The following is a 24,842-nucleotide window of genomic DNA, read 5'->3' as shown; positions in this document are numbered from 1 at the left end:
CTGACACCAGCGGGTGTAGAAAGCCTGCTGGACTCAGTCTGCCTGTGCAACTGCTCTGAGGACTAAAGCTCAGCATCACGGCCTCCTTTCCGGGCCTCTGATGCTGCCACCAGCTATTCACTGTAGAAATGCCAATATCAGAAGAGAACCTTTTTTTTGTTGTTGTTGTTGTTTATTTCTTTGAGATTTCAGATCCTGTGTGGAAATAGTTTAAGATGATTTTAGAAATGAATTAAAGTGCTTTTTTCAGAACTGCAGTTTTCTCTTACTGCTAACCAATTCATAAAAACACGTTAGGATGTTATACTAGCTGTACTTCCAGCTTGACACATTTTTTTTTCTTTATAAAAATTTACACTGGATGCCCTTCCTGCTGCACTGTGACCCCTTGAGGCTGGGTTTGTCACTTACTCTCAAACCCTGTAAGGTGAATTTGTCAACCTCTACACTGCAGAAAATCCACCCATTTTCTTCAGCTTATCAAATTCATGGTCATGGTGGAGACTACCCCAGCTGTTGTAGTGCGAGACGTGTGATACTTGGAGTGACAGGCCACCATTCACGCTCACAGTCACCTACGGCTAATTATGTAAGGAAGCTGGAGAACATGCAACTCTTGGATTTTAACCCAGGGCCTATGCTTATGCTATGCTAACCACAGCACCACCGTGCCACACAACCGAGATGGTGCAGCTCGTCCACACGGACTTAAACATTTTTGTGGGAGGAAAAGGTGTTAGAGTACCCTGAGTGGTGATTTGGAAGAGTTTACCAAAACACAAACCCGTACTGGGATATCACACTTCTTTTATATTATGGAATATATAATGTATAAAACGTTGCTCGGTCTTACTGAGTACTTTCAAATGGAGTCTGCATTCTGGTCAATCTTTAATGATCATCCTGATATCTGATCAGGGTAGTTCCAGCCTTCAAATAGAGAAAAGAGGAGAAAAAAAGAAAGTTGCTTTCCCTCCTGAGCTCAGGTTTTTGTACTTGGTGAATGAGCGATTATAAAGTACATTTGATGGTGGTTTATCAGTTTATTGATTACATGGCATTTTGTTATGAATCCCATACTAGGAAGCAGTAAATTACTTCAATTTTGGTGTAATTAATATTCAGTATGTATAACAATCCCAGCAAAATGATTTGCAGGGTAACTTGACTGCATGAGACTCTACATTATTTGTTTTCCTAGTTTCTGTGTAGTCTGCTCAGATGACCTGAACACACAGCATCACTGCAGTTTAATTTAGCATCTCACAGGTAACATTTCACCATGGATTCATCAAAGAAAGGAACAACTGTATAATATAGATCACAAAAACATTGGGTTATGTTCTATGTCGTCTCTGCAATGTAAATGTTGAGGGCTAGGTTGTGAGAAGAACACATCTGTGGGGGAAAAAAAGACTTTCTCAACTTAAGAAACTAGTACAAGTTTCGAGCAGCTACAGTTAGAAAAGTAAACAAGCTTCTTAGATTTTAAAGACTCATTGGCAGCAGTTATTGAAATGTTAGCAGGAATAGAAGAAGCCACATACTGAAAATATGCCAGCATTATACGCAGAGCAGTTCTAACTACATGCCTACTGTTTTATTTTTCATACAGTGCATGAAGCAACTCCAATCTGCTGTGATCAGATATAATCAGCGAAGTGAGCAGCTTATAAAGTCTAGAGTTATTTTTATTTTGCTGTCGAGGGTAAGAAAGTAAATTGTCGTTTCAAGACAGGCCTGCAAACGCACACTCTTCCTGTTTTTTCTTTCATCACGATTTACATACAGAAGAATGACAAATTAAAGGCAAAACCAAAATAAGGCCGTTCTGTTTAAATGACCAACCAGAGTAGCCTCAGCGTGCCCTGAGATCTCCGGAGCTCTGCTGCAGGGATGAAACCTCTTCCCAAAAGTTATTCCCTCGTTTAGTATTTAAATGATGATGGAAAGCCTAACGTGAAACTTCAACAAGGAAGATCTGCTCATCAACCTGTGTTAGGCTGCTTTTTGTTCTCTGCATCACTCCCTCTAGTCCAATCATCTTCTTGTCTGCCTTCTTTGAGCCAATCAACCTCCACTTTCCATGGTTTAAAACTGTGCTGTCTGTCATTCTCCCTTTCAGACTCATTTGTGCAACCACCCCCATTTCCACCTTACAGACACCTCAGTCAGCGCTCCAACCAAGCTTCGTCTTCATCTTCGCCACCACCAGGGTCTAGACTCTTGGGGGTCCTGCCCTAAATCCTATCACCGCCGGGTGATAGGATTTAGGGTAATTATGTAATCTTGGAAGAGAACCACTCCCATCATGGTGGACATGTTTCATCCTAGGATAAAGGAGATTACACAAACAAATTCATATTGATTTTGAGCAACCCGACAATCCAAGGGGACATGAGCCATGCCAGGAAAACAGGGGCAGGCACTTCATCACCCCACTGTGATGACTGCAACAACAAAGAAATGAAGCTGCATCAAAGAACTTGCCAAGTAGGTGTTTTACAAAGTGGCTGTCTTCAAGTGCCTCTTGCCCAGAATTCCCTTACAAAGATTAAAGAATCATCAAACAACGTACCGATGACACAACTAGCTCCTCAGGCTGTGGCTTGCTTTTTGCTTTGGACACTCGCTGTGGCGCTTTTCTTCTACGGAGGTGAATGGTTCAAATCATCCAAATACCAGCTGAGTCAAGTTTGGATAAGCCACCAGTTTTTTTCCTTTCATGTGCCACCTGTCTGTATTTCTAAAATTTTAGTCTACATATACTGCCATCCATTTCCCATGCCCTAAATATTTACTGCTTTGACAGAAGCCGGCAAATAGAAAGTGCTCTTTGCAAAGAAAAAAGAAAAAAGCTCAGAAGTCTGTCTAGCTTTTTACAAGGCAATGTTAATAAATCGAGCTGAGCCTAAAGTATGTAGTCTATCTCTGAGTACAGCGTGTCTGCCAGGTCCTCTTCACTCGAGTCCTCTCCTTTCAGGCACATTGACCCTCTTCTGTGGAGGAAAAAAAAAGAGAATACTACAGCATCATACATACATAAAACTTTAATATTTTTGGGGTACCGGTATTTTAATCTGTTTTATGTGATTATATGTACTGCACTCACCCCAGGTCTTGACAGTGGAGATCTCCTGCACAGGGGCAATATTTCCTGGGTCCCTCATCTTGCGGGCCCCAGGACAACAACTCAGTCAGGTGGTTTGAGGCACCAAAGCAGCGCTCACGTTCAATAGGCTTGGCCGAACAGACGGGGAAGAGGAGGACTAATCACCACACAAAACAAAAACAATGGTAAGTTCTCTGGGGGTGTGTAGGTAGTGACTGATAAACACATGCTGTACTACATACCGTTATGGAAAGCACAGCAGAGGTCTGGGCTGCAGTCAGTCTGGTATTGACAAGTGCTTCCGGCCTCTCCCTTGGTTGCATTTTGGCTGCACTGGCCCCACACACAGAGCTGTTCGCCACAGCACTCTGCATCCTTAGTGCAGGACTAAGAAAAGTAGCATTTGAGCAAACAGCCAACAATTCAGCAGGCAGCCCTTCTCCTAACACAGATGCTTTAAAAGAACATGCACCTCCACTGTAACAACACTGAGATTCCTGGGAGAATTACATTATACATGCTTCCTTTAGGCAGTATCATCAGAAAGCACAGGATACATTTTCATTGCTGTGCAGATGACACCCAGCTCTATCTGTCCATGAAGCCAGATAACACACACCAATTAGTTAAACTGCAGGAATGTCTTAAAGACATAAAGACCTGGTCGACCTCTAACATTCTGCTTCTAAATTCAGATAAAACTGAGGTGACTGTACTCGGCCCTAAAAATCTTAGAAATCCGGTTTCTAACCAGAGTCTTACTCTGGATGGCATGACCTCGGCCTCCAGCAACACTGAGGAATCTTAGAGTCATTTTTGACCAGGATATGTACTTCAATGCACATATTAAACAAATATGTAGGACTGCTTTCTGCCATTCGCACAATATCTCTAAAATTAGAAATATCCTGTCCCAGAGCGACGCTGAAAAACTAGTTCATGCATTTATGACTTCTAGGCTGAACTACTGTAAATTGTTTTTATCAGGATGTTCTAAAACTCCCTGAAAAGCCTTCGTGTGATCCAAAATGCTGCAGCAAGAGTACTGACAGGGACTAGAAAGAGAGAGCATATTTCTCTTATATTGGCTTCCCTTCATTGGCTCCCTGTTAAATCCAGAATTGAATTCAAAATCCTGCTCCTCACATACAAGGTCTTAAATAATCAGGCTCCATCTTATCCTAATGACCTTATAGTACCATATCACACCATTAGAGCACTTCACTCTCGCACTGCAGGCCTACTTGTTGTTCCTAGAGTATTTAAAAGTAGAATGGGAGGCAAAGCCTTCAGTTTTCAGGCCCCTCTTCTGTGGAACCAGCAGTTTATATTCAGGAGACAGACACTATCTATGCTCTTAAGATTAGGCTTAAAACGTTCCTTTTTGATAAAGCCTATAGTTAGGGCTGGATCAGGTACAATATAAAGTGCCTCGAGGTAACTGTTGTTGTAATTTGGCGCTGTACATATAAATTTGAATTGAATTGTATTGAGCACAAATGGCGTTAATTATTCTCCAATCCTGCTGACTTAAAGAATATATATAAATATATAAATGAGATCAGCAGGTCAGCTGATCTGTGATTGCAGTGGAAAGAGATCCTAATATCACATCTTTAAGACACTGCAAAGTCACAGTTTTCCACGTCAGCGACTTTGAGAAGACACAGATCCTGTCCTCTGTGCATTTATCCTCCCTCTACCCTTGTTTGGCAGGCTGCCATCATCTTCCACTGCTTTTTTCATACGTCAACATCAACACTAATATATCCAATTGAGACTCAGCTGAACAAGCAACACAGGTAGAACAGAGTCCTGAATAAAACCAATGAGATAAGAGGACTTTGATTTGAATCGCTTTTGTTCTCTATGTTCTCCGAGAGAGCAGATGGAAGGGAAGAGCTCATATTTAACCTGCCCCCCTTTCATGAGATGCTCACAGGACAGAGTGCTTGGAAACAGCACACTCCAATTACACTTGTGGACGCACTGCAATGCAGTCAGTGTGAAACCTCAGCAGGCTGGATGTAAGAGCGCATCGTGTTGTGCGTGTTGGAAAGCGTCAGACAGGAGAAACAGTGCGTTTTAGAGAAGAATTATGAAAACAGTGAAGACGTCCACAGAAAAGTCTCTTAGGTTGACTCACCATATCGAGCGCTTTACATGGCAGACACTTGGCATTATGTGGGTCGTGAAGGCAGTACCTTCCCTTTCCACAGTCATCGTCACTGATGCATCCCTAAATACGAGAGAGGCGAGACTACATCAGGCCAGCTCGTTTTTCTAATTACATTTAAATATTAAATATGGGTCTGACAGCTCTAGTCAGAGAAACCCTTAACTGAATACACATTCACAACACAGTACAGTTGAAGGTGTTGAAGCACAAAACATATACAGTATTAATGCGGCACCTTCTCTGGTTTTATTTATTATTTAGACTGACGCCTGACCTAGTTTTTCTGTTCTGTGTCTAACATCAAATCACCCAACAGATTTTGCCAAAATAAACGGTGAGACAGCGTGTAAATGTAGCAAGATGCTAACCACATAAATGGAGATTCTTTTACTCATACAGGAAAAACTAGGCTGATATTTTGGACTGATGCTTTTATTAGTTGCACTGTGACACCCCGAGCCACAAAACTTGAGTTATCAGAAAGCTACCCAACTGGATTTGACAGTTAATCACCATATGTCCAAAAGTGCTTGGTTACATAACCTCACTTTGTGTTTGCAGCTTTAGTCCTAAAGCACGTAATCATCACTTATTTAAAAATGACAAACCTAGTAGACCATTTGAGAATTGACATCTTTACCACTTATTTGTACACAGGAAAAGGGCCGAATGGAGACAAAAGTACGCTTTTGATTCGTTTGCTGACATAGTGCCAAGTCAGTGGCTGTGATGGTGCACCAAGACATTATGCAACCTCTTCAGTGATGATAACCGAGCAGCTGAAGGTCATACAAAAGCTAGATTTCTTTTTGAACGTGCAGGTAAACAGGACGGGCTTACGTGATCGACTCTGTTCTCCAGGTCGTTAGAACTGTCGACTGTGGTAATGTTGTTTGTCTCCTGGGTGAAGATGGGACATACATTAAGTTTCAATCACAAGGGGAAACAAACAGTGCCTCACTTTACTTTACTGTTTCTTAGCCTACCTGGTCTTTATCAGTCACTTTATCAGAAGCATTTGCATTGTGAAGACTCGACTGAGAGTTCTCCTCATTTATCTGAAAGGATTTTGGAGAGGATCAAAGCCAGATTTCAGGAAAAAAGATGCATAACTCTGATGTTACTTTATTGCTGCATCTGATCTTCATTTCTGTCCAGAGATTGAAGTGTTTTAAAAAAAATACTTTCATCATACAACCCACTGAGATCCTACATACTACAGGCAGTTAGGTAATGCTATATGTCATGTAAAAAGCTGAGTGAGAGGTGCAACTGGCTGCTTACTTGGTGAAACGAGTCCTCGGGCTTTTGCTGTGGATCCTCTGGCAGCTGCTCCACTTCCACAAATACGCTGTCCGGCTCCGCTTGTCCCTGTGCAGAGTCATTCTCCAGGATGTGACTAATGCCCGGGTCCACTATCTCAGGGAGGATGCCATTGCAGACTGCTGTGACAGCCAAAACGAGCAGGATGGCTGGCACCATGCTGCTGCTGAGGATGCTGCTGCTGCACTCCGAGGAGGGTGTGGCAGTGATGCTGAGAAACACAAACAGCGTCACCACAGCTGATGTTTCCGTCACTGCAGGGTTTTTCCATCAAACCTCCACATTCATGACGGCCCCTTAACAGGTGAAATAACAATAGAAATAATACATAAAACGAAAAATAAGCCGACTTGATAATGTGCGCATTATTTTAATTGTGTGTTACCAACTTAACAGCGCACTTCAAACATAGTTCCGGCCAGGTTTAACCACTATTCGAAGTCAATAGGCGAGGTAAACAGTGAGTAAGCGTAGCCCAGGTAAACAGAGACGAGGTTTTTCTTCTCTGCCGTTAAAAACAAAAATAAAATGGAAAAACACACATCAAACTTGACTTTTTTTTAAACGCAGGTGTGCTTGCAGTTTTACACAGAAGCTGGTGATGTAAGCGGAAGTATACTTTAGCTGCTAAAACAGTTACGAAAAATTGTAAACTGTCATCATTGAGCCCTGTTCTCAAAAACGGACATTCACTCTGTGAAGCTGAGAAAGTTTTCAAAACATGTTTAGCGCCATCTTCTGTCGGTAGGGAACACGACATCATGTGGTTGACTGCGGCTAACGGACTAGCATTAGTTTATGTTAGCTAACTACTGACAGTATCGAGAACAAAGAGGAAAACGAGGACACTAAAACTAAAAATCAGTTTTGTGCTGCCCCTGGCTGCAACAATGAGTTTTCCATTAAGAAACTCCACCAGGGCAGGACCTCCAGACCTCCCTCTCCCTAGCCACCTCCTCCAGCCTTTCCGGGTGAACACCAAGGTGTTCCCAGGCCAGCTGAGAGATATCATCTCTCCCGCGTGTCCTGGGTCTGCCCTGTGGGCATACCTGGAACACCTCACCCAGGAGGCATCCTAGTGAGATACCCGAACCCCCTCCACTGGCTTCTTTCAATGTGGAGCAGCAGTGGCTCTACTCACGTCACTACCCACAGTCTTCAGCACGACTGATCGGTACAGTGTCCGCATCACTGCAGGGGCAGCACCAATCCATCTGTCAATTTCCCGTGCGTAAAGTAAATAAATAAATAAATAAATAAAATAAAAATAATCCCTGGACTGTCCTGTAGTTGCACACATTTTTTGACAAAATTCACCTACTCACCTATTGCCATCGACTTTAACATTTAACATGCTGACTGATGCTTGAAGTGTCTGAGATGCAGCTTTTACATCTGCTACATCCTGAAAGCACACTTGTAGCTGTACCCAATGACAAGAGGATGATTATTATTATTACACACTCCTAACACTAACTCTAACTGACTCTAACTAACTCTGCATTTCTGTTCTGCAGCCTTTGGTTCTTCAGCTCAAACTCTTGACATTTCTCCTGCGGTTGTTGTTTGGCTTCCATGTGTTTGTTTAGCTGATATTGCTTGTAGTCATTTTCTATTTCAGTTATCAAGTGGGCATCTTTCAGCTTTTCTTTAAGCTCTGCCACTTTCAGATGCATCTTTCTCTCCATTATTTCATATTTGTGCTCCAGCTGTTTAGGTTTTTTGTTTTCCTCCAGCTGTGCATAGTGGCTTTTTATGTTTTCCACCTCCATGTTCTCTTTCTTCAGTATTTGGTTTTCCTCCTCCAGATGTTTGTTTTTTTTCCTCAAGTTGCGTTTTTTTTTTTTTTTTGGCCTGTCCCGTTTGGCTCTTTTGCCATCAGAATTGTTGTCTAAAGGCAAAGAAAGATGCCCAACGGATTTACTTTACCAAACTGTCCATCCCAGCCTTGCCGTAATGGTCCATTTGATTCACCTTTTATTGTTTATTTTATTTTCACTTACTGAATACGGGACAGACTTGACTGGGGGAAAGAAGGGGAGAAAGAAAGAGGGAAAGAGAAACAGCTGAGAAGAGGGACGGGGGAGAAGAGCAAAAGACAAAAACCAACAGAACGGGCAGAGAAAAAAAATGCATATATCAATCACCTGGATCACCTGCTGAGAAAGAAAAAAGAAAGCAAGCAGAAGAGAACAAGAGTAATAGAATAAACAACATCACAATGATATATGGGAATATGACAGTAAATACTAAATGTTAAACATTATTGTGCAGCACATAAGATCAACAGAACACAGTGTGCTTTGAGGTAGGAGCCAAAAAGGGTGTAGTTTGTGGGTGTGATCACCCGTGTGTACACCTGTGAGCATGGACGCGCTTGTTTTTTGTTTTTTAAAAGGTTCCTTCATGTAATAATCTGCTAGAGGGTGTGGGGGGGCCACAGCCCCGTCCTCCAGGGCGTGAAGCAGGTGTGGAGGAGATCAAAACTCCAGACATCCAGAGGCCCCCAGAACACAAGAGACCAAGGAAGACCAACAGAGGGGCACCTGCGCCACTGTCCCGGAAAGAGCTGAGGAGAGTCCCAGATGAGGGCTCACTCAGCAGCCGCGGAGCAGAAGCCAGGGGGAGTTGCAGTGACGCGCCCGTGAGCTCCGCCGGCAGCCAGCTGCGCCTGAGTGACCGAGCCCCAGGCCGAGAGGCCGGGGGCACCCCACCTCCGAAGTGGCCCGAGCGAGCCCCAGGCTCCAGGCCCCGATAAGCGGCCGCCAAGGAGTGAGCCGGTGTGTACCTGGACGCCCATCCCCGGACACAAAGAACCACCAACGCACCGATGTCTGAGGGGGTCCGCCACTGGCAGGGGAAGTGGTGGTAGGGGGAGATAGGCCTCCAAACCTTGGAGGGCCTGAGATGTCCCCAGAGAGGTGGCGCCTGACACCCAACCTGACATATAGACACAGACATACAGGCACACACAGATACAAACATCCATTCCCACCCTCATGCTCTCATATGCACTTACTCCACACTCAACCAACGTGGAGACAGACATAAAGAGACGTTGTACACACGATCACACTCCCCAAGCGTACTCTACAAACCGGGTCTAGGTGCCCCCGCCCCTGGAGGGGGGAACTGCACCCAGACCCAGGTGGTGTTTCCCTTTTCCCTGCGGTGGGGGGAGGCAGACCGCCCCGACTCCGCAGCAGCAGGAAGGCTCCACACTCCAGACCGCAGTCGGACGGCCAACTCCTCCTCCTAGTCCTAGCCCCCCTGCTCCAGCAGGTCGCAGAGAATGGGGGTGAGAGAAGACTCCAAACCTCCCTCCACCCGCTCATTGTAATGTTGATGCATGTGTGTTCTAAGGTGCATTTAAAACCCAGGAGGGCTTGGAGCTACCTGCCAGAGAGCATCCGTTTGTTTTTTTTCCTCAAGTTGCGTTTCTGAATCGGCAAAGGTATCAACATGAAGGAAATTCCTTCTTTTGTTGAGGAGTCCATTGAGGCAACCCCTCAACATGTAAGTACTCTCTCGCAGTTTGCAGTTTTCCCTCGGAGATCTCGTTGGGATTAGCACAGTTATTTCGTGGGTGTCTGGGGTTATTGTTTCTTTGGGACATGGCAGCAAACTAGAGATTTTCCAGTCCGGTTTTACATCCTTACATAGCACTGAATCAGCCATTTGAAAAAATTTTAATTACATATTTTTAGCTACTGATGCTGGTGACTGTCTTGTTCTTGTGCTTTTAGATTTGACAGCTGCGTTTGATACAGTGGATCGTGCCATTTTACTGTGGGCATAAGAGGCACAGCACTGGAGTGGTTCAGGCTCTACTTGGCAGAGTGAACTTTTTGTGTCAGTCTCTGTGACCATGTGTCGTCCTCCGCTCATCTCTTGTGCAGTGTCCCACAGGGCTCAGTTCTAGGGCCCCTCCTCTTTTCTTTGTGTCTGCTCCCTCTTGGTTTTATATTGAGAAAACACAGCATTGCATTTCACTTTTATGCTGATGACTGTCAGATCTATGTCCCTCTAAAGAAAAAAGGCACATATTCCGTACAGCCATTACTTCAGTGTCTTGATAACATTAAGGCTTGGTTGTCTCTTAAGTTTTTAAAAATCAATGACAAAAAGACTGAGGTGATGGTTTTTGGTAGCCCCACTGAGACCCCCAATGTGTATTTAGATTCCTTGGCCCTGTATAATAAGCCAACTGTCACAAACCTGGGGGTCAAAGTGGACTCTGAACTGAAGCTTGACGGTCAGATTAAGGCAGTGGTAAAATCTAGCTTCTTTCCGCTGAGGCAGTTGACTAAAATAAAACCAATTCTTTCATGGCAGCACTTGGAGACAGTTATAGAATAGAATAGAATTCAACTTTATTGTCATTGCACATGTCACAGGTACAGGGCAACGAAATGCAGTTTGCATCCACGCCTTTGTTAGCACTCGGCTGGATTACTGTAGTGCACTTTATATAGGGGTCAGTGCTTCATACATTACTCATCTACAGAGGGTGCAAAATACTGCAGCTTGTCTGTTATCTAACACTCGAAAGTGTAAGCACATTTCCCCTATTTTAGCTTCACTTCACTGGTTGCCCATTCCTTTTAGGATCCATTTTAAAATTCTTTTATTTGCTTTTAAAGCCCTCCATAGCCTATATCTCTCTGTGTTGCTACAGCCTTATACAATCACCAGCTCTCAGGTCAGCTGATCACCTGTTGCTGAATGTAAACAGGACTGAGCGTAAACTTAGAGGAGATCGTGCTTTTTCTGTAGCAGCTTCAAAACTGTGGAACAATCTGCCTTTAGAGATTAGACAGGCCTCTTCTCTGCCTGTTTTTAAATCAATTCTAAAAACCCATTTGTTCACCCTGGCCTTTGACACCACTTGAGATGTTGGTTTTTTTACTTGACTGCAGTGAGCTGATGATGTTGGTTTTAGTGAGATGTTGGCCTTTATTTTAGTTTTTGTTGATTCTATGATGTTTTATGTTGTTTTTTATATAGGGCTGTTTTAATTTTTATGTATTATGTGTTTAACTTTTTTTTGTAACTTTTATTCTATTGTTCTTAACTTATTTACTGTACAGCACTTTGGTCCTGTGCTGGCTATTTTAAAGTACTTTATAAATAAAGTTGGATTGGATTGGAGTGTAACTAGATTCTGTCTTCTATCTTAGCGATAAGACGAGTGGAAATCCTTCTTGGATACTAGTTGAAAATGTGTAAAAATGCTTCTTCTCAGTACATCTTCGCAGGAGAAGTTTAGTTAAAGTTTGACGGACACAAAACCACTGAGGGTCAGACTGAACGCGGGTTCTTTATAAGCATTTCTTCTGATGACGTCACAGTTCGATGGCTCTTTGATCTCAGTGAGTTTGCAATGTAATTGGCTTATTCATACCACGTGACATTAATGAGTCTAATTCATCCAGTCATTGACCTAATGTGTTTAACTATTAGAGGTAAGCCACGTACTTTGCAAAAGTATTAATAAAGTTTCCCTCTGTGTCATGAATAATGAAGAATCCCAAACTCCCGCGCTACTCACCAGACACCTGCTTCAGAAGTCATCATTCCATTCAATGGGCATTATTAGCAGAAATCAGCCCCATAGATATGGGCCAGTAGTGCCTTCTACACCTGCTAGTTTGTTCAGAAGGGTGTTCAGATCATCATTCAGATGGAGGATCCTTAACAGGAGCCAGTGTGTACGGGTAAGACCATTTAAATGGACAGCATTAACAAAGTGACTATGAAAAGTCCATCCATTCGCTTCCGAATATCCTTTCCAGGGTCACGGGGGCGCTGGAGCCTATCCCAGCTGTCATGGGGTGAGAGGCAGGGTACACCCTGGACAAGTTGCCAGTCTGTCGCAGGGCTAACGCACAGAGACAGACAACCAGTCCCACTCACATTCACTCCCGCATTTACACCTATGGGCAATTTACATTGATCAATTAACCTGTCCCCACTAACTGGATGTCTTTGGACTGTGGGAGAACTTTTAAGCAGTTTGTATAAGCTAAATGCTTATGCAACCTGTTGCAAGAGCTTGGTCTGCACAGCTGGCAAAAAGTCAGACTTGTTTCCGGTGGGTGTTGGACTCTGTCAGGGACAGGGACAAATTCCTGCCCCAAGTGGAGGAGTTTAAGTATCTTGGGGTCTTGTTCACAAGTGACGGGAGAAGGCTGCAGTGATACAGCGTCTGCATCACTGCAGCCGCTGTATCAGTCTGTCGTTGTGAAGAGACAGCTGAGAGTAAAAGACAAGCTCTCAATGTACCGGTCGGTCTACATCCTTAACCTCACCTGTGGTCATGATCTGTGGATAGTGACGAAAAGAATGAGATCACGGAAATAAGCGGCGGAAATGAGCTTTCTCTGAAGGTTGATGAGTTCGGCCATCCAGGAGGTGGGTGGGGAGAGGGAGGTCTGGGCTTCTCTGCTTAGGCTGTTTCCCCGCAAACCGGCTCGGGATAAGCAGATGGATGGATGGATGTACTTGTAAGCAATAAAAAAATACTTTTACATCATTTTATAGATTATATAATTTACATTTACTTCCATCTAGAAAGTCAGCATATATTTAATTTGTGTTTGTATTTGGTGGAATCAATGTAAAAACAAAAATTAAAAATACAAATCTAATAAAATAATCATTATGTACATTAAAATGTAAAAAAATAAAATAAAGATGTGTCACACATTGGCCCTAAATCTTTCCATATGACTGGGTAGCATTACTAATTTAATTAGTATTCTTTCTTTTTTTTTGCTTGACTGCATTTTGATGATTAATTATGTGCACTATTCGGCTTCTTCAGTAGGATTATAGCTTTTAGGCAAGTAAAAAGTCTAAATAAAATTTGACACTTTGTTATTGGATAATTGCTTGGCAAAGGTTTTGTTTAAGACTACCAACATTTAAACACCCGCTTTGGATATTTGAATGTTGGTAGTCTTGATGTAAGAGTCACACAAGTCAGTCATGACAAACGTAAACCCCTCGATTTCCAGGGGTACGATCGTTGTGACATCAGTTTTGGCAGTAATAAATTTGTTAATACTTTTAGCTAAATTTTTTATCCATAAATGTAAGTTTACTTATAAAACACCATATTTCTGTCATTTTCTTAAGGATGTGGAATTGTACATCCAATCAGTATCAGACTCCACCAACAAAAAAGCTCTTAAAACATCATATATATGTGAATTTTTGTGTGTATCCATATAATTATTTTTTTTTACCCCTGGTTTTGTGTGTTCATGTTCTGTTCTTTTGTATACTTCATCTGTTCGTATGTTGTATACTCATTGTTTGTCCAATAAAGTTCTTTTTAAAAATAAAAAAAAAGGCAAGCATTAAAATAAAATTTAAAAAAGACCAGTTTTGATAGACATTGCTTTCTTGGGCTCGCCACAAAACGTCCTGCAAAAATAAATGAATATATAAAAAAGGAGTCACACAATAAAATAAATAATTTAGTCTTGTCTTCATTTTTCTTTCAAAAAAGTCTCCCCTGAAATGACTAATTTTGTTTAAGAGCTATTAAAACAAATACAACAACAACAACACGCACAAAAAAATCACTCTGATCCAAGAAACTGACAAAATATGTCTTCATCTCAAAGTTTTCCACAAACAGAACTGCAAAATGGGCTTATTGTCAGGTCAAATGTGTGATATACGTGTGACAGAAATCCACACTGCACACTGATGTGGCAGTAACAAGCAACCTGTCAACCAACCCCGGTGTTCACCGGTCCAGCGTACCAGTGGAAACCCGCTCAAACAGAAGCGTGAGACGTGGTAGTTTTCTTTCTATTTCAAAAACAGGCCACAAGATGGCGCAACGCACTTTAAAAATAAACCTATATCCGTCCTTGCCGCCTATTTTAAGCCTTTTTTCAAATGGTTTGCTCACAGGCTTTGTCCACGGTGCTGTGGTTTTGTACATTTCCTGCTGACAAGCTGCAAAACATGACCCACAGTGTTGACTAAGTGGAGTTTCTGGCGCCTCGTAGTCTCGTCTTCCACCCGAATAACTTTTTTGATATTTACAGGTTTAGTTAGATGTGTTTAGTTAGTGTATTTGGATCTTCCTCAGTAATAATGACTTAATCATCTTTTTAAATAAAAGCATTTTTGATTTGAAGTATTTATTTACGTTGGTAATCCTTTAATATTCAGGGGTGGATCCAGTGTGTTGTGCGGGCAGCTCTCACCTGCTTTCTGCGCAGACAGCAGGTGGTCGGCGGAGCGGTGCCCTTCCCTGAGAAAGTGTGGATTAAACAGCAGCCACAGGCGCTGTGCCCACGTGGGATGTGTCCCACGTTAGAGCACCGCCCCTTAATCGCTGGACGCAGCTGCACAGAAACTACTGCCTGTCAGTCTGACTGAGGACGCACTTTACTTTCCACAGCAGTCCCGCAGCTCGATTAACCGAAGACTCAGGCAGAAAGGCGCACAAGGTAAGTTCTGCTCTTTCACGCTGTGTACGTTTCTGATGTCATTAGTGCCAGCTGTGGGAGGTGTGACCGTGAGACACCTGATAGAAGTTTTTGATCCTGTTAAGCAACGCGATCAAAGTTAGCAGTTATTACACCGGGAATGAATGACAGGCACGCTGTTAGCGAGAAATCCAGGATTCACTCCAGTCATTACTTTGTATGCTGTTTCGTTTGTTTACTGATTTATCCACGATCACTGTTTCTCATGTCGTTGGAGCTTTCTGAACTGGTGCCGAAAACTGAAGCGTGATCATATCGCTTCCCGGTTGAAGGCTGCCTGAGAGCAGTCAGACATCTGACAGAGGCTCGTTCCTATTCTCTGATAACAAAAAAGGTTATCTGCACTTCGCCCAGCCTACTTTAGTTTAGTTTTGTTTGTTTTTGGTGCTGTTGTGCTGCTGTAAGCCATAAATCGTGTGTAGTGTGCCAGCCTGTCAAACATGACTCCAGGGACCTTTATTTAAAACCCGGAATGAGATCTTTTCTATGCATCGAAGTTCAAAAAGGTAAAGCTGCTGGTTAGTTAACTCTTCCTCTCATAACCACCTACTCAGTGGCTTCTAGACTCTAAATACCACCTCAGGCTTTATTTATTTTGAGCTGCACACCGACATACGTTGCATTATAAAGAAAGGTGTGGTGTTGGCAGCCTTTACAGGCCGGCTACTAAAAAGAAGCTCAATGAGAGGCAGAAGCCACCTGTTAATGTTTTGCAGTGTAACTACAAGTTAATACACAGCTGGACCTAGGATCTAGCAGGTCTTCCTGATGAAGCAGGAAAAAGCCCTTCAGCCTAGACTAATTTGTTTATACTTCTTCCATGTGTTTCAACATACTGCACGAGCTCGCCGGCTGCTATGTTTCATATGGCTTGGGAGATGATTCATGAGACACAGTTTTCTGGAAGCTCTAAAGAGTCATACAAATAGCGGTAGCGCTCCTTCCCAGTGCTGTGTGAGCAATCATTTCCTGTGTAGTTTAAGAATGTGAAGTTTAGATACAGCTTAGGTTTGCCCATCGAACTGTGAGAATGAAAGATTGCTGTACAGTGCTGTACAGTGCAGCGAGGAATGCCCAAACCTCTACATTGGAGAGACCAAACAGCCACTTCACAATCGCATGGCACAACACAGAAGAGCCACCTCCACAGGACAAGACTCAGCAGTCCATCTGCATCTTAAGGATAAAGGACACTCTTTCGAGGATGCCAATGTTCACATTTTGGACAGAGAGGACAGATGGTTTGAAAGAGGAGTGAAAGAAGCCATCTATGTCCACTGTGAGCGACCATCTTTGAACAGAGGCGGTGGTTTACGACACCAACTCTCTGCCATCTATAATCCAGTTCTGAGATCTCTCCCCAGACGCCTTAACGCCCACTCACATCCTGGGCCATCTGTCCTCAGGAATTCGCATGATAAGGTGGGGCCAGGTTTCACAATGAACTCACCTGAAACTCTGGCTGATTGGGACCCACACCCAGTTTCACACCTTGGCTCAGGCGATTAGAGGATCATCAGGGGGTCCTTTTGTCCCTCTGTGGGGGGTCACTCCCACTAGGTTTATATCTGGGACTCTCCACCATTTGACCTTAGAACTGAAGAAGCTTCTCGGATGAGAGGTGAAACGTCTTCAAGCAACTTAAAGAAGTCCAGACGCTTTTCTTTGCAAGCTCCTTTGACTACGATGACCTGGATGACTGAGAACCTTCACAGACAGAATGAAAGATTATTCTCCAGCATGGAAAGAGTGTTTTTTTTTTGTTTGTTTTAATCCCTGCTGGACTTTATATTTTATAGTAAACAACCTCTTTCTGCATCAACATCGAAGTGCGACCGCAGAATTCTCCTCTCGCTCGAATTCCCCTTTCATTTACCCTTTTTTTTGGCTTCATGCATTATGATGTAAAATGCGTTGGAAGTCACAGTAAACTGTATATTCTTGTCTCAGTGGCTTTGACGCTCGTGCGCCAAACATGGTGAGCTATGACAGATTCATCTGTGATTCCTGGTTGTCTCCTTTTAGCACTGAAGTGTACTGTACATCTGAAAGAATACACAAACATCAAGCAGCAATAGGGGCTGTACGTCAGATTCTTGAACCATTGTAACACATGAGGAACCAGTGCGATAAACTGACTGGTGAAACGGAAGCATACAAACGTCCCCATTTGTAAACTGCCACTTTACTGTTGAAAAAATGAGTGTGACAGGGTTCAGTAGCTTACATTGCAAATTCCCATGGCAGCATTTCATTTTTAGTTTGCAATTACCAGCTTTACTGGAGTTTAACCTAACAACAGTCCCTGGAGGTTCAGTGAGTGCAGAAAGCTGCACAGCCCCCTTGACTCATGGTGCCAACTGAGGAACTACAGTTTTATGGTCCTTATGAAGGATCTAAAAGAAACGTTATTTAATAGACCAAAGTCTATCTTTAGTTTCAGGATAGTTATCAGGGTTTTAAGACCTTTGCCTGACAAAACAGGTCAATTTATATACGCACAGTGGGTGGCATGGTTGTGTGATGGTCAACACTAGTAAGCGCTAGTAATCACCTCACAGTAAGAAGAGCCTGGGTTTAAATCCACTGGCCTGAGCTGTGGCTCATGCTCGGTGATCAGAAGGCTGGTGGTTCAATCCTTGATTCCTCCGCTCCACATGCCAAAGTATTCTTGGGCAAGATGTATCTACTGGAGTGTAAGTGTGTGAATGCTAGACTGTGGGAAGAAAAATTCCCTTTAACAGGAAAAGCCAGGCTCACCGAGGGCCAGCTATCTGCGATGACAGGTTGGGCTGAGGGAAGGAAGACAGCACAAAAAACCTGCTCTGGAAGAGAGATTAATAACTAATGATTAAATAAAAAGTGGTGTGAAGCACATAGTGGGTGAAGAAGGTGAGTGAACACGAAACATTTAGTGCATTATGGGAAGCCCCTGGCAGCCTAGGCCTATTGCAGCGAACTAAGGGAGGATTCAGGGTCACCTGATCAGGGTCATGGTCAAGCTTTGATAGAGGCCGCAAGGATCTTTGGGGTGGAACAGGGTTGGTGAGCAGTTTCTAGATCTGTGCAACAGGGGCTTATCTTGCAGGTGGTGTGCAGGCATCCAGGTGAAAAATATGAAGTCAGGTTGAGTTGAAGGGAAATTTGCCCCCTGCTCCCTTAACGAGTTGCCACAGTGGATGGCTTTCCTCCATTCCTTTTTTTAAAAATCGTTTCGTTCCTTTTTTAGTATTAATGATTGGTGAAACTGTGGGACTTTTGAGTCATATTCATGATTGTGAAGGTCGTGATTGTGCTAATACATTTCACAGTTCATGGTGTTTCGACCCAGTTCTGCCTCTGAAACAGTGTTTGTTGCTTGGTTAGGATTAGGTTAGATGGTTACAGTCATCAAGACATCTACTTGTGAGCTTGTCAAGTATTAAAATCACTGAATGTCTTTGTGAACTGAATTGTTAAAAATATGTGAGGTACAGTAAAAACAATGAGTTTCACACAGCCTGAAACACTACAAGTGGAAGCTTGTAGTCATTATTGCCAGGGAGGTGTTGTAAACTTTCTCCTTCCTCTCTGCAATATGTTTCCTTCCTTGTTCCACAGCATAAAAAACAGGCACATGTGTCCAGGCATCAGCTACACTAAAAGAGACAGGAGCTCTGGGAGATAGGTGCGGCCCGTCGTTCCGTGTGGTCTGCTGCTTAATCATCTGCGCCATGGTTAAAGTTCCCATTTGACTCGTAGGAGTCATCTCTGCCACTTCAGGTCAGCTTAAAATAGGACAGCAAACAAACACATTTCTGCTTCCCCATTTCTACATTGCAACATTGGCACATATCGCATATAAACACAGTTAAGCTGGAGCCACTGAAGGACCGACACAGCTGTAGTAATTTTACTGCGGTGCGGTGCATCACCTGAAGCGTTAGCCTGATGGTACCAAACTCTGACTCTTATTGGGTTGAACTTTGTGCAATTTTGTGGGTTTTTCTGGCGCTAATCTAGTTTACAGAGTCTCTTGTTTACATGTTTTTGCTTGTGACGATGTCCTTTCGTATCATGTGCTGTTTTCTTTTGCAACATGACACTTGTCTATTCCAAGACTAGCTTTCATGATTGCTGGCGTACAGAAGCTGCTGTTCCTGCCAGGCAGTGATACACGGCTGTACAAACCTTTAATGTGCCTCTCTGTGGTGTGAGTGGTCCAAGTTCACTGATGTGTAATGTTAGGTTGTCGTGAGTCCGTTTATTGGTTTATTAAGGAGACTGTAGGGACTTCTAATAACGTGTAGGTAGATGTAATAATTGCTCCTGTAAATTGTTGGTGTCAGTGTGACTCTTGATAAATTATTTTCTGATAGAGCCATGTGGAGAACACGCCTTGCAGGTCAAATGGGCCTCCAGAAAGCAGCCCCGAAGCTTCACAAGTCTGCTCCCGTTTGAGTGAATTTAGACCTTTCCCCCTCTGAAGTTGACTGATGTATACTGTGATCTGTCAGTCTTTCTACCTATCTCATGACAAATCTTCCTTTGTTTTGGCAATGCTGCCTGAACACGCAGCCAGATTTCTGAGAGCTGAGATAATACTGTGGAGCTTTGGGGCCTGGTGGAGGGCAGAGCCCACAGGCTGAAGTCCACATGAGTGCAATGTTTTCAGAGGCAAGCTGCCTGCTTATCAGGTCTACAGAGGGTTCCTTCCTGGTTTTCTTCAATCCAGTCTGTAATTACTGTTGCTGGCTGACGGCACTACAGTATGTGCATTTCCCAGCACTCCCAATGTTTTCCTTGTGTTGTCAGCTTCCTATTGTATCCTGATAGCCAGAAGCTCCGTGCTCTGCAGAAACAAATGAAGACAGTGCATTGACACTTGATCCAGTTTCTTACATTGTATTTATTGCCTTTAGGTTTAAAGCACAACCGTTTTCACATGGTGTTGTTCAATCACTGATTGTCTTACACTCAGTGAGTTAAGAGTATCTCTTAGAGATAAAAATGTTGATATTCTGTACTTATTTGCTGTCAGACTTCCGTGGAATCTGCCACTGAATTGATCTTTTTAACAAGCTTTGCCTGTGTAGCTAATACCCAGATATAGCTCGCTCTTTGACCTCCAAACAGTCTGCACTAGAGTCGGAACGATGTATCAGTTCACTGTTATTATTGGCTGATGTTTGCCTTTTGGAGATCCTGTCTTTCTCTCAACCATCAAGTTATCTAATGTATCTTAATAGGTTACTGTTCCCGTTAATAATTTTACATGTAAAAAGAAAAAAGGCTTATGAGCTAATGAGCTAATACTGTTGCACATGTTCAGAGGATATCCGTCCACTTATGACCACTAATCACAGATTGTGATAGGCTAAATGTTACTCACTGCACGCTCGCTGGTTTAAAGTGGAAGTTGGAATATTTGACTGTGAATCAAACCTCCTTGATGACTTTTTTGGTGGGAGCACTGATGTCATTTTCTGGTCATGACGTAGAGCTAGATCTACCAGAAGCTTGGTAGTTCAGTCCATGGTTCTGGGTCTATGTTTGCTTTTATAGAGTCTAAAAGTGCGATATGAACACCAAAAATGTCATAAAATAAAATTCAAATAAAATTTGAATTTGAATTTGAATTTGAAATGGTTTAAAATTGTTTTCTTATCAATTTTTGACATAGTCCATTAAATAGTTTTCGAATTTAACATCATAATTGAGTGTTTCTTAGTCTTAGACTAGCTAGTTAGTCTACTTTTCCCCCCCTTCGTTTAGTCGACTATGAAATTAATTGACAGGAACATCCTTAGTGTGCACATGTTTGTTTGTTTTTTATCTGAGTGGAGGTCTCTTCATTGAGAAACTGATACTGCAAACCTCAGCCACCACTAGGCAGAGGTGGGAAGTAACGAAGTACAAATACTTCATTACTGTGCTTAAGTAGAATTTTTATGTCTCTGTACTTTACTTGAGTAGTGATTTTTCTGACAAGTGTTTACTTTCACGCCTTACATTTTCAAAATGGCCTTGTTTATTTTGCTTTAAGTCATTTGAGGGAAGTTATTAATTACTCACTGCGGGCCATTAAACATCACACCGATGTGAGCCTAAACAGCAACACAGGAAAGAAAATCCTGCTCGCCTATTAGTCACCAGGGGATGTCACGTAAAGATAGATGAAAGAGCCAAAATGGCATGGCATAGTCATGGGTTAAAGTGTTTTTATTTATTTACTTATTTTGCGCAACATTATTATTAGTTTTGTATTCACATTTTTGTTTAGTTGAAAGGATTTATGTTTGAAGCCTTGTAGTTTTCTCATGGTGGTTTTGAACGTTTGTTTTCCTTTCCTTCTTTGTTCATTTACCTCATGTGGTATATACACATCCACCCAAAGTCTATAACATCAACATGCAGATCATTTAAACTGCCAGTTCAACTAAGCAGACTCATCAAATCAATGAAGCCAAAGCAAACAGAAGTCAACTGACTTTAAAGTAAAGAAAAAGGGTTGCCAGTAGGGAAAATAGTGGCCAGTGTGAATGCCATATCTATGAAAATTTAGAGAAAAAATTGATTCAACTGAATAATAAGGAAAAAACAAACAGACTGACACCATAAAGTCACAAGTAAATGAATCGTTGTTGCTTCCCCCCCCCCCCCTTTGGTGCCATTTTTCCTTTTCCAGATACACAGGTATACAAAGGCCATACTACATAGGGTACAAAATATTTTGTTTATGCCTCTTTTTAAAAAATGATTTCTGGCTTTGCTAGTAACAAATTAACATGTTCCTGAGGGCCACAGACAAAGAAAGTATATATCTTATAGAGTAGTGTAGGAGGACATAAAGATTTTTGTTGTGTAGGTGTTGCAGGTACACTTTCACATTCCTAAGATTCCTCCTTTATCATACTGAAAACTGATACCTGGCGGTGTCTCTCAAAGACACGTCAGTGCTTTCATTTTATATGTAGGACACTCAGTTGCATGCTCATCCGTATGCAGGAATGAGATCAAATGTTCTCACAGTACTGTGAAAAACAAAGTACATCGCATGATTCAGTAGCTTGAAAAACCACATTTAGCATCAAGAACCTAAAGTAATTGTTTTCTGTAGGATTGTGTCATTCTGTCAATTTGTTGTGGAGGAATTTTGTCCCACTTTTCTTTACAAGAATCTTCCAAATCAAATTTGGAGAGCTACCTGCTCCAGTGACCCAACATGAGAGCCGTGTGCTTGGGATCATTGTCCTCTTGCATGACCTAGTTTAGGCCAAGCTTACTGTTAGTCTTACATTTGATTCTCGAACAAGTTGTTATATAGAGGAGGTCAGGGTGGGCTCAATAACTCTAAGGTCCTGTGGCTGCAAAAAAACAAAACAAAAAAAGCCTAAATCATCACCCCTCCACCACTTTGGCTGACAGTTGGTATGAGGTGTTTGTGCTGATATGCTGTGTTTGGTTTTTCCCAGATGTGGTGCTGGGAATTATGGTCAAACATCTTCACTTTGGTCTTGTCTCACCAAAGGAGATTCATCCAGAAGTCTTGTGGTTTGTTCAGATGCGACTTTGCAAACCTAAGCTGTGCTTACAAGTTCTTTTTTAAGAGGAAAAGAGCCTTTCTCTTGGCCACTGTTCCAAACAAGCATTTGTTGTTCAGGAGTTTTGTTTCTTTTCTTTCTTTCTTTTTTTTACAACAAAATGATTGCACAAAGTACTGTGACATCACTGAAAATTTATCAGATATTAGTACTTCCTGGATTGATAATTCAAACAAACAAACCAAAGCTATTTCTATATAAAAACCAGCCTTTTTACAATTAATCACTTCCCTTGATCTTCTCAGGACTAAGGTAGTTTCACTTAATTATACTCCTTTCTAAACACACAGGAAACTTAAACCTACATGCAATCAAAATCTCCAATCCTATTAAGCATTATATGGTTAGACATAAGACGTGTATGGCGTGTGTGCATGTGCGTTCAGCCTGCTTCATCTGTCATTAGTTATATTTTTTACAGCTGCTTTGCGGATTCACTGTGTCGGCCCACAAGTGACTTTCCATTCTGTCAGGCAGGGATGGTGAAGTCATAGGACTCTGCCAGAGACAGTGCAGTTAGAGTGTTGAGCATCGACTTGGCTCTGAAGACAGTCAGTGGTACCTTTTCAATAGTCCTCGCAGGCTCCTATAGCAGATGTTTCCAATAAGGGTGCCTGTTTTACCACTTTGCTTAGACTGTAATGTGAATACATAAATGCAGTAAACATCTCTTTGACTGAGCCGTCCACCAAGGGCATGAGAGCTTATTGAACACTCACCAAAGTTTAGAGTAAAATGATGTCATTGCATAGAGAAAATACAGCAACAGACAATAGTGATGACAATGGAAATTTCTTTTGTTCATTTTGTGGTATAACTTAGCAGCCCAAAAGATTATTATAATGCAAATGTCAAAGAAAATGACTAAATACAGGCAATGGAAGACATTACAAAAGCTTAAAAAACCCCATGAATATACAACAATATTCCAATCACAGTTTCCTGCCATGCATGTAGGATTAAAGCTTGTGTATCATTAATCACGCTCATCGTAGTTCTTGCTTGTCAGTTGTTGACAATTAAGAGTAGATTTCCCAAAAATCTGTGGAGGTGGTCCTGCGAGTTGTGGCTGGTGAAGCCAGAGGGCTAGCAGTGTGAGTGTTGAACTCATGCTGATGGAGCAGTTCAGGGCTCTTCTAGCCACGTGGCAAAGGAATGCCAGCTCACTGAGTGAGGCTGGATGTTTGCTGTGAAGGCCTCAGAGGTCTATGAGATTTACTGACAGGACAGGAGCTTTTTGAAGCACACACAATGGTATACGTCTTTTCAATTGGTTTGACAATGTTCCCTTTCCCAGCCGGTTTCTAAAGTGTAAAGCCACACCGACAGGAGCAGCAAAACAGGATGCAAACACAGGGCCAAACAGGATCTTTTGCAAATGAATATGTTAATTTTAGCCTGGGGACACTGTTGTTGCTGTGGTAGCAACATTCAAAATCTCACCACATTCAAAACACAATCCAAACTGTCCTGACCCAGGGTTCAATGGTCGTTGAATGTGAGTAAATTTCACTGGTTGCTTGTTGTTGTTTTTTATTTATTCTTTTAATTTCGTTTCTGACTTAAGCTCCCTACGACAGTCGCGCTCATGTAGGCCCGTGGGCCCGTGGATTTGATAGTAAGACTGTGTTATTCTTTAGCTCTGGCCAAGTCTTGCACTTGTAGACTGACCTCTTTTCAAACCATGCCTATGTCCCTCCATTAGACATTAAAATACCAAAGGCAGACTTCGCCCAAAACTCACGGAAGCTGTGGTCTCCACCCAAGTTAGCCCACACATGCTTAATGCAGACATTTTTCACATTTCGCTTTGATGTTGAACCCCTGGCACAGACTTTTGTGGCGTGGTTTTCAAAATGCTTGATGGTTGTTTGGAAGAAAGAGAGAAGTGAAGGGTTTTTTTGTTCTGTCAGTTCAGCTCTGCGATGACACGAGCATGTGTTATTAACAATCGCTTTCACACGCAGGCGCATAATGAATACAAATATCTGAGTACAAGGTGGGCTATAAAGCGTGCATACCTAATCACATCTATCAGCCTATGTTAGTCTAACGTTTCCTTACAGTGAATTTCAAGGACCTCTTTCTTCCTTCCAAAAACACTGTCTGGTTTTTTAGTGGAGCGAAAAATA

General features: G+C 42.4%; 2 protein-coding genes across 8 annotated transcripts in view; one reads left to right on the top strand and one right to left on the bottom strand.

The window, feature by feature from the left end:
* Positions 1 to 1,037: 1,037 nt before the first annotated feature.
* dkk3a (dickkopf WNT signaling pathway inhibitor 3a) lies at positions 1,038 to 14,963 on the bottom strand. 4 transcript variants are annotated; one of them, XM_080884423.1, is made up of 9 exons: positions 7,664 to 8,264; positions 7,004 to 7,119; positions 6,576 to 6,910; positions 6,278 to 6,349; positions 6,132 to 6,191; positions 5,259 to 5,351; positions 3,355 to 3,499; positions 3,113 to 3,269; positions 1,038 to 2,999 (listed from the first exon to the last, which is right to left on the bottom strand). In XM_080884423.1, exons 3-9 carry the CDS (start codon positions 6,771 to 6,773, stop codon positions 2,912 to 2,914), a joined length of 813 nt encoding a protein of 270 aa, XP_080740549.1. In that variant the 5' UTR covers positions 6,774 to 6,910; positions 7,004 to 7,119; positions 7,664 to 8,264; the 3' UTR covers positions 1,038 to 2,911. The 4 variants fall into 4 exon arrangements, with proteins under 4 accessions (XP_080740549.1, XP_080740550.1, XP_080740551.1 ...); XM_080884424.1 differs by lacking the exons at positions 7,004 to 7,119; positions 7,664 to 8,264 and adding an exon at positions 14,843 to 14,963 and having other exon boundaries at positions 6,576 to 6,825; XM_080884425.1 differs by lacking the exon at positions 7,004 to 7,119 and having other exon boundaries at positions 6,576 to 6,825.
* Positions 14,957 to 24,842, top strand: part of mical2a (microtubule associated monooxygenase, calponin and LIM domain containing 2a) — a 37,155-nt gene continuing 27,269 nt past the window's right edge. Inside the window, exon 1 of one of the 4 annotated variants that reach the window (XM_080884418.1) lies at positions 14,957 to 15,088. The gene's annotated coding sequence lies outside the window, so the exon portion shown is untranslated. Of the gene's footprint in view, positions 15,089 to 18,747; positions 18,890 to 24,842 lie in introns of those variants that run through there. The other 3 variants (XM_080884420.1, XM_080884421.1, XM_080884419.1) reach the window with 3 other exon arrangements.

This window comes from Rhamphochromis sp. 'chilingali' (genome assembly GCF_963969265.1).
Source record: "Rhamphochromis sp. 'chilingali' genome assembly, chromosome: 6".
Classification (NCBI taxonomy): domain Eukaryota; kingdom Metazoa; phylum Chordata; class Actinopteri; order Cichliformes; family Cichlidae; genus Rhamphochromis; species Rhamphochromis sp. 'chilingali'.
Note: the sequence above shows the minus strand (reverse complement) of the source record. Positions and strands in the feature narration are given on the sequence as shown.